Source organism: Labrus mixtus, chromosome 8, assembly GCF_963584025.1.
Source record: "Labrus mixtus chromosome 8, fLabMix1.1, whole genome shotgun sequence".
Classification (NCBI taxonomy): domain Eukaryota; kingdom Metazoa; phylum Chordata; class Actinopteri; order Labriformes; family Labridae; genus Labrus; species Labrus mixtus.
This window is the reverse complement of record NC_083619.1, coordinates 11,792,217-11,805,721: the sequence shown is the minus strand read 5'-3', so window position 1 is coordinate 11,805,721 and position 13,505 is coordinate 11,792,217. Positions and strand designations below refer to the sequence as shown.

At 39.2% G+C, this 13,505-nt stretch overlaps 1 protein-coding gene across 1 annotated transcript; it reads right to left on the bottom strand.

Annotated features, from left to right (window-relative positions):
- LOC132978933 (homeobox protein Mohawk-like) lies at positions 1 to 10,055 on the bottom strand. Its single transcript, XM_061044308.1, has 6 exons — positions 8,842 to 10,055; positions 7,968 to 8,127; positions 7,719 to 7,872; positions 7,223 to 7,561; positions 1,982 to 2,015; positions 1 to 732 (listed from the first exon to the last, which is right to left on the bottom strand). Exons 1-6 carry the CDS (start codon positions 9,030 to 9,032, stop codon positions 399 to 401), a joined length of 1,212 nt encoding a protein of 403 aa, XP_060900291.1. The 5' UTR covers positions 9,033 to 10,055; the 3' UTR covers positions 1 to 398.
- Positions 10,056 to 13,505: the final 3,450 nt, after the last annotated feature.

The following is a 13,505-nucleotide window of genomic DNA, read 5'->3' as shown; positions in this document are numbered from 1 at the left end:
ACCCACATGAAATCTACCACTAAATACAGCTCTACATGCCTGTGCTGTTTCAGCCACTGTGAGGCAAAGATTTAAAGCAAATGACCGGTCAGAAGATTTCACATTGAGTTTATTAAAATAGCTGCTGTCAAACTTTAGCATTGGATGATCATCCAGTCTCATGAAGTTAATATAACTTACTGCAACAGACGGCAACAGGGAGAAATTACAAACATTACAAAAAGTGTAGAAAAAAAATCAACGGTCACTTTTTCCATTTTAGAACGTAAAAAGGATTAAAAGTGTCAAAGTTTATCAACTTTACAAAGCAACCAGAGGCTGTTCATAAATTGCAAGGCACTTTAACATCTGGTATAACTATACAAAATGATTTAAAGCCAGATGTTCAAATAAAATGCCTACACAGTGTTAGGCAGGGCCACGTTAACAGTCTGAACCTCCGAGATGTGAGAGGACTTCTGGATGATTCGGCTGGTGAGAGCAGGCCCCACGGTGCAGCTCTGCCTCAGAGCAGTTGTGGGTCCAGTGACACACATGGTGTCTATGATAGTCGTCCTTGTAAATGAGAAAGGCTTTCTGGTGAAGTTTTGGTCTGGGCCTGGAATGGTTACGCAGCCCTGGTCTGCTGTGCAGCTCTGGCCCCGGGCCAAGTTGGTCAGAGCGACAGCGGCATGGATCTCCCTCCAGTCCTGATCGACCCGTTTCTGCTGGACTCGCTCCTGCTGCTGAACACTGCGAATATATGAGAAAAACTGCAGTTTATGCAGTGCATTGCTAAATATCCATATTTTACCTCTAAGAACCTCAATACGACTGCTTTTTATTTTACTAGAACTAACTCTTTGTACAAAATTCCTTCTTAAAGTATAATACACTTTTGCCTTTTGGACGATTTGGAAATTGTTTTTAAACTCCCAACCTCTATGTTTAACTGTTTACTTATCTGTATTGTATTCTTCACTTTAAATAGATTTTTAATACAAACTTATTCTTTAGAATTGTTTTGAAGGTTATAAATTAATTAGAGTTGTTTCCAGATTTCCACAGCTTTTAAAAAAATATCTTTATTATATTTGACCTTTTAATCATCTTAATATATCTTTATAAAAAGACCCTCCTGGAAAATGAAAAGAATAGTTTTTAACTGATTTTGAAACCAATTGAAATAAACACTCCTCTTTATGTCCTAAAAACTCAAACAAGACCATCAGCAACAAGATTGACTATTTCAATATCAAATATTTTGAACTATTAAAGAAAGCAAGATGGTGTATTATGTCAGAAAACACCATGGACAAGAAAATAATTAGTAAGGGGACAAGCTGAACCACTAGCCAAAATCAACACAAAGTTCCTCACATGAGCTTAAGCTGCTGTGTGGAGTTTTATGCTAGTAATTAAACAAACTGAAATTATGACCAGAACATCAAACAAGCCAGAACATCAACATAAAAACTGGCTTTTAACGATATTTTTAGTGTATGTAACTGCTGCTGCAGAGTAGGTGTCACACAAGACGCTGAAGTGCCAGCCTTTTTGTTTTTACATTTTCCACTGTAGATACTCTTAATAAGTGAAACAGGATGTAAGAAAACATTCCTTACAAATATACAGGACAAGATCAGCATGGAGATAAGACGTACCACTTTTTTAAAAAATCGACACAAAACTAAAATCATTCACAGGAGCTTTAAAACATTTTGTCCAAAAGTCAATCTCTCTTGTGGCTTTTATTTTATATACTTTAGTAACTGCCTTGATTAAGTGTTGCCCTTTGATGATAAGTAGATTTTTCATAAAGGTTGATTGATTGTTGAATCTCATGGTAAGCACTACCTGGATAAATCCATCTGAAGAACAGTTTCAGAAATCTAAAGCAGGAAGGAATCTTGATATAAAGCCAGAACGATGAATCACAAGTGGTGGTTAAGTTTCAAAAAACATCATCCAAAAGGGTTTGAGAATGTTAAATTACACTCACCTGTCACATTTAGTTGAAGAATAGTCCATTGTGTCTGGAAGAGAGAAGAAAAAGACTCATCTATAGATGTTATAAATCAGTTTACATGATGGCTGTGAAATTGTATACAGAGTATATTCAAAGTATAATCAAGGCCGGATTAGACCTCATGTAAGCGATCCCTTGTGTTATTACAAATGTATGAGAGTTTTCAGACTGCATGTTAGTTATTGTGACTATGAGTGGGTTTAGCGTGTTTGTTTGTGCATGTAATGGTGTCTCAAAGTGCAAATATATTCTTCTTTGTCTATACAGCTACTTCATGCCCAATGTGTCTCTCTGGGTGTTTTTTTTTTTTTTTAAAGAGTTTCTCTTTTTTGAGGTTAGAATAAACGGATATCTGCAACGTGTCACATACTGACACTGAGTTTTCTACTAGCACCTGTAAAGTTAGTTCACTATATGTCTTTTCCTTTCCATAAGTGGTCCCTGCAGACCTTCATCTCTTTTTTTTTCTCAAGGCCTGAAAAGCACTTTCCCCATCAATGAATATCTGGAGAAAGGGTCAGTCTATTTCTTAAAAGGCCTGAAATCATACTCAGTATCTCTGGCAGAATCAGAAGCCAGAGCTGAGTAAATAAAACTTATGAGTAATATTAAACCGCTTGTACAATTCCTGTTTGTGGTCAATGCCTAAGCGTGCATTATATGTAAAGCATATTTTCCATTTCAGGTTTGGATTATTGCCTTTATTCATTGGAGCAGATAGAAGTTGGTCGAACTGGATTTTTCAGCGAGCACTAGACGGGGAAATTAAAGGCCCTCAGTGAAACACAGTCTTTCAACGCTAACAGCCCGAAACATCCCCGTCTCTGATTTCTTTAAGCTAGCTGAAGCCAAAAAAAACTACTTATTGATAGTAAATCATTTTTCTGTTTTATGCTATTTTGCTACTGAACGGCCCTGGGATTTTTTTCTCTTTGGCCATATGACTAGCTGCCAAGAAAGTACTTTAGTACCTCTGTTGTATTTTTGTTACCAAGAAAAAACATTATTTTAACTCTGGTGAGTCAAATTTATAGCAGGGATCAACTGCAACAAAATGTTAAACCTTAATGAAGCTGCCTGCTGTTGCTATTAACATTCACTACTTTGACAACAGAGATACGGTATACCTTCAAACAGAGAATTAGATGCAGGAGTTAGTTAGCTTAGCGTTGCAAGTACAAACAGTGGAAAAAAGCTAGCCTGTACCTGTCCAAACTAAAGGTGAAAAAATTCTCCGACAGACATCTCCAGAACCAACAAATGATGTTTTATTTGTGGAACTGTAAAAAAAAAAAACTGAAGTGTTAAACTAACAATTGCAACTTAAGATCATAAAAAACTGTTCATCACAAATTCCGACATAAACGTCTAACTTGGGTTTATTGTAAATTGCGAGTTATTGTTGAAAAACCAGATATAGCTTGATGGATAAATCAGAGAGAGATAGCAGAGTGATTGATCTAGCTGTTCCTCCAAAGATCACTTGGATCACAGGAACTAGTTTGAACTAACTAACTTGAAGCCAAACAAGCTTTCCAGTCATTTTGCTAAGCTAGTCCCTCCCTGGCCTCTGCCGAATAAATTAAAGGATATTTCCCATTTGAGCAGTTTTTTCTATTTATTTAATATGCTGTACAGCTTCAAAATCTTTGTTTCTGACCAATGTTAGCTAGGAGGCTGACAGTGCAGTGGCAGTTACATTGAGGATGGCATCCGCAAATGAAAATAAAAAAACAAAATTTTTTTAGTATTGATTTAGAAGTTTTTAATCTTAATTATATTTTTAGTTGTCTTTACTTGAGTTATAATTTAAAGCCAAAGAAATTCAGCAAGGGTTGCTTTTGAACAATACTGATATATAAGCCCTGCTAACACAGCTTTGCGAGCAGGAGGTCTTAGCTTTATCGTCAGGAGAATAAATAGGCTGACTGATCACATTCACATCAGCCAGACATCCACATGTAACATGGCCTTAATCTGCTTTTATGGACAGATATTAAAGTTGTTCAATCGTGACATTTACTTTAATATATACGGATACGCCAAAAACCTTGACTTATCTACACTTTTATCTATGGTATAACATTAGCAGGGATTCATATCCCCTTATGACCCAAAGTCCGTGACTTACACCTTCTGACAGGTGTTTCATTTGGATCCAAACTGAAAAACAACTACGTACTGAGAAAATAATTTAACACTTCATATTCTTGATATGGTTTGTGGATAAGAGAGTCTCCTCTGCATGTTTTTATTTGGAACAAATTTGCGGAAAACGCAGAAAGGCAATTGTCCAGATATGTTTTTTTACAGCTCTGTGTCCAATAAAACACAACTCTGGTCACATTTATGGCTCTCTAGTCTTTCAGAGGAAATACAGAAGGGGATGCAGGGACCGTGTTACTAGGTGTAAACCGCCTCATATTTCTGAACATTAAGCTGTAATATAACTAACACGTATTATTCCACTAGACTTTTAATCGTCTGTGGGATTCAGACTGATATGTCCAAAGTTTTCTTGTGAAACACTGTGTCGTGGCATCACTTATTCGACCATCTCTCGAGCTTTAGTGACTGTTTAAGTCGTCTCGCGGGTGAAGTATAAACGTGTTAATGGTGTCAGTGCCTGTCATGAATTTGGCAGCTTGACTTTCCACCTCACCTCCACTAAGGAGCCGCTGTAGGTCACAAACACCCTTAATATGACCAGCAGGGAGACATTAAATGTTAGAACAAACATCTCGACACTCTCTGCTGCCCACATACAGAGTAATGATGACATCAAGAAACCTCCAGGTTCTCCAATAAAAATAATTTCAAGTGAGCGAGTAATAGCATGTTTGAAGGAAGCTAGTAACATTTTGGGAAATATGAGTATTTGCTTTCTTTTGCTAGAAAGATGCCAAGATTGATACCATTGATACCTCATGGCTACATCCTGAATACAGGGCTGACGCTAACGACGTCTCACTTCGCCTAGCATGAATGCTAAAGGCAGAGAAACAGCTAGCTTTTTTTCCATTGAAAAGTAAAGAACTAGGCTAATCATTCAGCCACTTCTAAGAAGCAAATATCAATATGTTATATTTCACTTGTTTAGTTCAAGATAGAAACTGAACCCAGCTAACCAAAAGATGGCGACATACAGTAACCCCTGTAAAGCCACAACTTCTCTTTCAAATGTTTTAAATGGATAACACAAATTCATTTAGGTTTTTAATGAACGAAATGTTCAAAGTAGTTAAATCCTCTTACTTGTAGAACTAGCAAGCTGTTAGCCCCTCTGTTTTCATTTTAAATAGTAAGCCAATAGCTTCAGATTTAGCTTTAAAAAAGAGTGCAATTAGTGGTATCAGTCTTCTCAGCTAACTTTTATCAAGACAGCAAACAAGCTTTTCCAAACATGTCATAGAATTTCATAAAAATAATGTATTTAATGATAATCATTATTTTATCATTGATTCATTCATACAATCACTATTCAATTATTTTTTTATTTATAATATGTTAAGGCATATGTTAAGGCAAACATAAAATATAAGCCTGTTTAAATGTTTAAAAAGGTTATCCCAATCTGCGGGCCAGAGCAAGGTTAAACCAAGCGGCAACCTCAGGTTTTAAAAAATGAGGCCAATGCGAAAGTGGAAAAAAAGAAGGAAGGAATGGAATCCAAAAGACAAGGAATCCACTTTAGATCGTATATTTTAAAATTACCCCTTTTCCAGACGAAATAAACATGTTTAAAGCCTGGCACAAAAAAAAGGTTTTAGTCTCAACAGCTCATTTATCTATTGGTAAAAACTCTACTAGTGTTGACATTTTTTATAATTCATCCATTTTGATTATATCAAGGCTAACAGGTGGCCGCATTGTAGCTGTTTGCAAGTAGGCAGAAGACCTGCCTCAGCTCCACCTCTTTGCCTGTTACTAGAACGACCAAAAGTTAGGTAGACCGCCATTGTTGAGCTTCATAATGCCTCTTCAGACACAAAAGGTTGACGTCACTGAGACTACGTCCATGTTTCATACAGTTTGTGGATAAACTGAGTGTAAAGTGTGTATCTGATAGACTCAGTGTGGACAGAGTCTATTAGACACATCTTATGCCTGGTCACAGACTTTAAAAGTATTGATGAAAGAACTTCAAGACTTTAAGCAACGCATGAATGCATCCATTGTATAATTTGAGAGAGACATTTATTTGTTAGCCTAAAGAGTAAAATCTGTTTAAAAAATCTCTTCACAGCTCTTATGACATAATGTAAATCTAGATTGATTTGAAGTTGCAGGGTTACACTAGGGAGTGTCCGCCTGCCAAAGCACACAAGAGTGAAGGAAGGAAAGCCACAGCCTCAGATGGATATTAGAGATCTCGCTCTGTGTTTCCTCACATCTGAGTGGCAGCTCTGACACTCGCTCTATGAGACATCCTCAGCGCAGTACTGACAGACTGCTCCATTTCTACATTTGGCTGAGGTTTCTTCTTCTCACCCGGGGAAGAATAAAGTCTCAGACGTTCTGTAATTGTCCTTGAGACTGGACTGGACATTTCCACCACGGCAAGAAGCTGAAGCGGAACAAATGGCACATTCTCGTAGATGGAAATGATATTTGCGGTGAGCAGCGGCAGCCAGCACAAGCGCCATCCAATTTTAAAATGAGGGATTTGAGCGTCTGCATTGGTCTTTATTAGTAATGTTTGTAAAGGTTTGGCTCCTGTACCTGAGCAGATTTGAGGGTTGTCAGCTTACTGGTTTCCCTGTAGGACTGAAAGGGCACCCAGGTGTCAAGTTTAGCTATAACTTTATAATTGAATATCGCTGCTGACTTTCAGTGTATTGCCAGAGATTTATTAAAGTCATTGAGCTCTGAGGAGCCATGTGGACGTTTCTGTACGGTCTGTTCTTATTTAACTGTACACTGTGGTGTGTTAAAAAAGAATCAAGGGGAAGCAGGGTAGTTAAATTGTCATTTTAGCTAAATTCAACATAAATCTGCAATTAGCAAGGCAGAAGCTTTGAGGATTTCTGTGGACTGAGGCTTCTCCCATCTCCTTTCCTCCACATCTACCTTTGATGATGTACTTACTTACATAACTTGCTTTGATTTAATGCATAATATCAGTCCTAATTACAAGAAGTCCTAAACACATTTTGTGAAAAAGTTATGTTGTGATATTGTCCTGCACAGAGATAGAAAACTAACATGTCTCACCCATGTGGTAGACAAAGTTGGCCTCTGTTTCGTATGATGATGCCGGGGAAACGACATCTCGGTCACATTCGTTGGAGCTGAAAGACTCTGAGTGGCTCCTCCCCCTGCGGGTTGAGGTGACGCCATCAGACTTCACTGCCATCATGTGTCGCAGGCTGTCGTTCAGGTATCGGTTCAGTAAACTGCTCTTGTACTTGGATGGTGGTGAGACGCTGTTGTAACTGTTGGCGGAGTCCGCCATGGCCAGGACGCTGCCCTGTTTCTGGAGTGCACTCTTGTGGGATGATGATCTGCCAAAGTCTGATTGTCTGATGGGAGCTTCTAAGGGACAATCTTCATCTGCAACAAAGGAAACAAAACGTTAACCACTTTTAAAATGTATGGAAAGGAAGTCATAAATTATGATAAAGATTATGGTTTATATCTTTTTTTTCCACATTTCCAACACACAAAAGGTAAGTTAAACACATTGTAGAATGATATATTGTAGCCATACCATCTGAGTGAGTTTCATCACTGCACACGCTCAGTCTCTCAGCATTTCCTTGGATGTATTTATTGTAAAGTTTGATCCTGAGTGCCCAGCTCAGGTCTGGCTGTCTCACTGTGTTCTTCAGCCTCCGCCGTGCATTTGCAAACCAGTTTGACACCTGCACAGATGCACCTTGTTATAGAACACACTCTCAACTCAACATGAACATGTAGTAGCTGCAATCGCTGTTTCATCTTTCATGCTTGCTCTTACCTGCACTAGTGTCATATGTGAGCCCAGAGCTAGCAGCACCTTCTCCGTCTTGGTGGGGTAGGGGTTGTCCCGGTGTTTGTACAGCCAATGTTTCAGGGGTCGGGCCATGTCCTGCAGCACCTGCCTCTTGTGGCGGACTTTAACCCCACCCAGGCGAGACCTGGAGATATCAGAAGTTATCTTGTACATTTAAGAGGGCCACCTACAAATCCCTCCTGGCCAACAAAAAATCATCTAGAGACATTAAAAAAGCAGGTCTGGATTCTACTCCTTGTCATATTATTTTCAGAGATCCAACATAATTCCACCATTTGCAAAACACTTGTGCAAGAGTGGCAAGGAAGACCTTTCTTTGGACAAGCAAACCTCGAGCAGAACCTGAATCATGTTGAACAGCCATCTGCTGAGACTGTTAAATTATCTCTATAAATGAAATGTTTTAAAACTGCAATAGACTGTTGAACCACATCTCAATGAATGCAAACATTCATTCATTCAACATGTTTTACTTGAAATAATGTAGGAGTAGAGAGCCAGAAATGACTAGGTGAACAGATGAGGACAAAACAGGAAGGTTATAGAACTTGAATCTTGAAAGTTGGCTTTCTTCATGAGCATCGTGATGTTTTATCTCTCAATAAAAATAAAAAATAGTCGGTTATCTACTGTGTGCCTGTATTTGTTTTTCATCTTTTTGTGCTAAATACTGGTGTCTCGTAAGCCGGTTTTGATTTTTTAATGCAACACAAAATTGTAAATGAATATATCAACCTTATAACTGCCTTTAGGAGCCAATTACAACTCTAACACAAAATTAGACCATCTGTTTTGAGCGTGATCATGTCATAAAACAATATGAGAAGTGTTTGCTTACCCATATCTTCTGTAATTGATCGTGGAGCTGTTTTCAGAGGTGTTGTTGCATCGCAGCAGATCTGTTCTCTCTCCGTCTGTCAAACTGCTCTGAGGTAAATCTACACAACTCAGTCTGTTCCTCTCCTCAGCTCCCCTGCCGTCCTTTAAATGTAGCAGAGTACCAGACTTCATGGCAGCAACTTTGTTCATTTTTTAACACGGAGAGTTTTCTTCAATCAACAGGTGCATCTGTAGACTCCAACCAGATGTAAATAGAAGCAGCAGGTTCCCATCCTGGATGAATTTATTGAAAAGGTATTTTTAAAAAAAAGGTTGTTACAAGTAGTAAAGAAGTGATCCTTGTGCTCTTGTGAGAGAATATTGTTAGAAAGTCAGACAGAGGATGTTGTCTGGTTCTGTTGAGCTATGTGAGGAGAGTTCAAATAACCTGCTACTTCTCTCCCTATTGGCTCTCCCAACATCCAATCACTTCTTTCGGGAGCTTTGTGAGGAAAACATGCAGGGCAGCAGCTTCTGTCGCACCCCGGCCCTGCTTCTTAAAAATCCTGCACATGTAGGAACATCAGCGAATGTGGTCGTCAGATATACTCGTAAGAAGGTTTGTCTGGTGTTTCCGTATAGTCTGTGCTTAGCAGTCTCATATTTTTAACATGAGGCATATACATTTCTTCAGTGGTTTTACCAAAAATCGTGTCAGCAGATAATAGATGTTTCACCGGGGGGATTCTGGAAATTCATGGGTGTAATGACATGGTTGCTAATAACCAGCAAAACCACCAAACTGTGCCTTATACGTTAGGCTCTGAGTCCCGTTGAGCTGAAATGGTTTTTAATACAAATTGGCTCATTATAAAGTCAACACAAAAACTGGAAAATGAAATAGATCCTTGCTCGTGTATTTCACAGATTTAGAAGACAGAAAGTGTGTCGGCATGTGCATTTAAGTGTCAGAATTGTGCATCTTTTTCTGTGTGCAGTTTAAGCTTGGATAATCCAGCCAGAATGCTTATATTTGTCAATGTGATCTTTTAGAAAAATGAGGTCTGACAGAAGCTTATAGCATCGTCATTTTCTGTATGACAGCATGCGGGCACTGGGCCCATTAGTTGGAAGACTGATTTAACTCAACCGTCATCCACGCATGTTTTCCCTTGTCATCCCTTCTCAGTATTGGCTTTGCCTTGCACAATAACTCAAGCCGTTTTAAGCAAACACATGCATGCATTGTTCTTGCAGAGAGTTGAAGGTGATGGCTAGAGTTGGAGCAGAGCTTATTCAGTGGTTAAACAAATTAAAGGACTTCATAACTCTCTCCTCTGTTCATAACTCAGCTGTATCAGAAGAGAGGTTGGGTTTCGACAATTTCAAGCGGAAAAACACATGGAGCAGAAGCATCTCCGTTAGGTGCAGTAAATTCCTCGCTCACATTCCTCCACAGCAGTAGGAGAATGCTACATGCTATCACAGACCATTTAGTCGGGTCCCTCTGTGAAACATTCACCGGCTCAACTGTTGATATTAGCTGAAACACACCCTCATTCAGCAGCCAAGAGAGCCTTAAAAAACACTGAGAGAGGGCATATATCTTTTCTTGTTTAGATTGTTCCCTGTGAGTGTGTGCGTGTGTGTGTGTGTGTGTGTGTGCGTGTGCATGTGTGTGTGTGTGTGTGTGTGTGTGTGTGTGCTAGTGAGTGTGTGCGTGTGTGTGTGTGTGTATGTGTGTGTGTGTGTGTGTGTGTGCTAGTGAGTGTGTGCGTGTGTGTGTGTGTGTGCGTGTGTGTGTGCGTGTGTGTGTGCTAGTGAGTGTGTGTGTGTGTGTGTGTGTGTGTGTGTGTGTGTGTGTGTGTGTGTATGTGTGTGTCCTGCAGGTTTGCTGACTCCATGCCCATCTAAAGAGCCAAGTCTCTGACAAAGTATGTTGGAAGAATTAATTGCAAAAGGGAAGCTTTGCCGAATTTAAAACTTCATCATTTCCAGTTCAGAAGATTCCGATTAGGGATTATTTAAAAATCATCTAAAATAATTGTCCTTATGTTACATGTAGCTAATGTATGTTAAAACATTGTAGCTCTAAATGAACAGAGTACAATGTGACCATATGGAGGTAATCTCAACACTATGCCGAAGACCATCTGGAGTTTGTAGCTTTAACTTAAAAATGTTCATGTTAACAATTGATCAAAAAACAGTGATTTTTTAAAGTGAATATTTGGGCCTTTTTGTCGCATTTAAGATAGGACAGAGAGACAATGTTGGGAGAGGAGAGAGGTGGATTACATGCAGCAAGGTGTCGAGGTCGGGTTTGAACCCACGGGCTGCTACATTGAGGACTATAGCCTCAATACATGGGACCGCTTGGCTATGTGCCCCCCCTGTTAACTGTTGTATGTGTGAGTATTCTGCCACATCTTTATACTTAACCCTGCCAAGCTTTTTAGCATCCTTCAGCTAATTGTTTTGGTTCTACCAAGTGCAACTTTACATTTTTGTTTGAACAGATTACTTCTGCTCATTACTACCAACCCAACAACAAAAAGAAAACTGAAAAACTTGTGTGAAACAGATGAACATTTGCCAGACAATGAGACACTTTCCTCAGGAGTTGGTGTAGACCAAAACAGAGCTAAGAGGAGATAAAGGTAAAACATATTATGTTAACAGATGAAACGAAGGATGAACCAAGTTTGTTTATTCACACTATAAAACTATAACAAGTCTGTAAAAAAAACTTTGGACGTTGGGGCGCTAATGGCACAGTGGTTAGAGTGCACGCCCCATGAATTGAGGCTTTAGTGCTCGAAGCGGGCGGCCCAGGTTAAAATCCGACCTGTGGCTCCTTTCCCGCATGTCATTTCCTACATTCTTTCTTCCTGATTTCCGACTCTATCCACTGTCCTATCTCTCCAATAAAGGCACAAAATGCCCCCCCCCAAAAAAAATGTTGCACATTCACTTTGCTACCCAAGTAGCAAAAAAACAGTGACCTTAAAATGACCCAACCATTGTCCACTAACAGAATACAGCAAACACAACTTTTAATGAGTCCTGTTTGTTATCTTCTCTTTTGACTTTCATAATTAAATTCTGTACATATTTTATTATTATCTGAAAGGGACAGATCATGTACATTCAATTCAATAAGTTAACACATTATGTGAACATGCCATTGTTAGCAAAACGCTAATGTACAAGGCATTCCCTCACAGGTAACAAAAACAGACAGCCTTGAGCTAAGTAAGTTATTTTGGGTCCACAACAGCAGCACTCATTTAGTCGTGTGTCAAGTCCTACGCCGACTAAGCCTCTACAACAAAACCCTGGAGGGGATTGAGTTGTGCAATAGAACATTTTGTTTCTTATCATTTCAACTTTTTCTTTGTAATGAAATTGTTATGTATTTCTGTAATCACTGTATGGTCACCTGGAAGAATTCATGACTTTTTAGTGAACAGTACTCTAAAATGAGCTGAAAACTTTCCCCCACCAGCTTTAGGTTTGTATATGTACCTCACATATACTGTCAGCATGCGGTTAACTGTGAGGATTGTTTCAGAGTTTTGAATATCTCATGAGAAGAAGAAGATATTGTTTAACATCACTCATGTTTATTTTTACATACTTGCGATAGACAGTTACATGAGTGAGCCAAATTATCCGAGACCAATTGACATCATACTTCTGTGTAATGTTTGAAGCGGGAGCTGCAGCGAACATAAAATGGCGGGTTTTCATTGGACCACTCCGGTGTCTTAAATGGCATGGTTATGATCTCAGTTGGTGCCTGCAGATTCTCAGCGGTGTGATGAAATTATACTGCCACGCTTTGGCAGAGCTCGAGCTACGGGCCTGGCAGAAGTGCGACTGCCGACCTGACTGTCTGGTTTCTTACGTTTTATTGCACAGGAGACATGCAGACACACCAATGATTGCATCTGCAGTCATCCATTTATTCTTCTGTCTTCTTTGAGTATGCAGTTATGTTTGACACTGACAGTACGCATGTTAAAGTAAAATAAAACAAACTAAAGGTCAGTTTGTTAATGCTATTTATCCCTGCAGCCTAATAGACTGTGTAGAGCCTCAACATGCTTTTACAGTAAGCTTTTATGTTCCGTCGTAACTTTCTCTCCATACGTCTGCAAAGGCAAAAATCCCTGGAAAGTCATTACCGTCTCCCCACATCATGCAGCTCCCCCCCAAAACACGACATGATAGACACATTAACACTCCTTCACACACAATTGAGCACAGCGTCCAAGAAGAGGAAGGAAACACCATGCATGTACAGGAATTCAGGGGTTAAAAAAGAATTAGATTAAGCAGCTAGTGCAGTAGCGTACTCAGGCTGCTGAAGGGCACGGGGCGGAAAAAATAAAAAGGGCACCATCTGTATGACATGGGGTTTCAGCATGCAGAAAGTTAAGGTGCTTAATAGTGCATTGATAAAATGTTTAAGATTTAAATGTTGTATTAACTACTGCACCTCTGTGATCAAACACATGGAGAACAATTAACTATTTAACCATTTATTTATCAAAGACACACGTACATATTTAGGAGCTTGTCATGTTAGCGGGGATCGATCTAGCCTTTTAATGAAGAACTGCCTCTAGCAGCATTTTGAAGACTTTTTGCAGGCTCTTCACATTTTGTTTTCTCTTT

Coding starts and splice junctions, on each gene's coding strand:
- LOC132978933 (XM_061044308.1), bottom strand. CDS start 9,032: ATGAACAAAGTTGCTGCCATGAAGTCTGGTACTCTGCTACATTTAAAG. Junction 7,873..7,967: donor CACATATGACACTAGTGCAG/GTAAGAGCAAGC, acceptor GCATCTGTGCAG/GTGTCAAACTGGTTTGCAAA. Junction 2,016..7,222: donor CAACTTTGTCTACCACATGG/GTGAGACATGTT, acceptor TCTCTCTTCCAG/ACACAATGGACTATTCTTCA.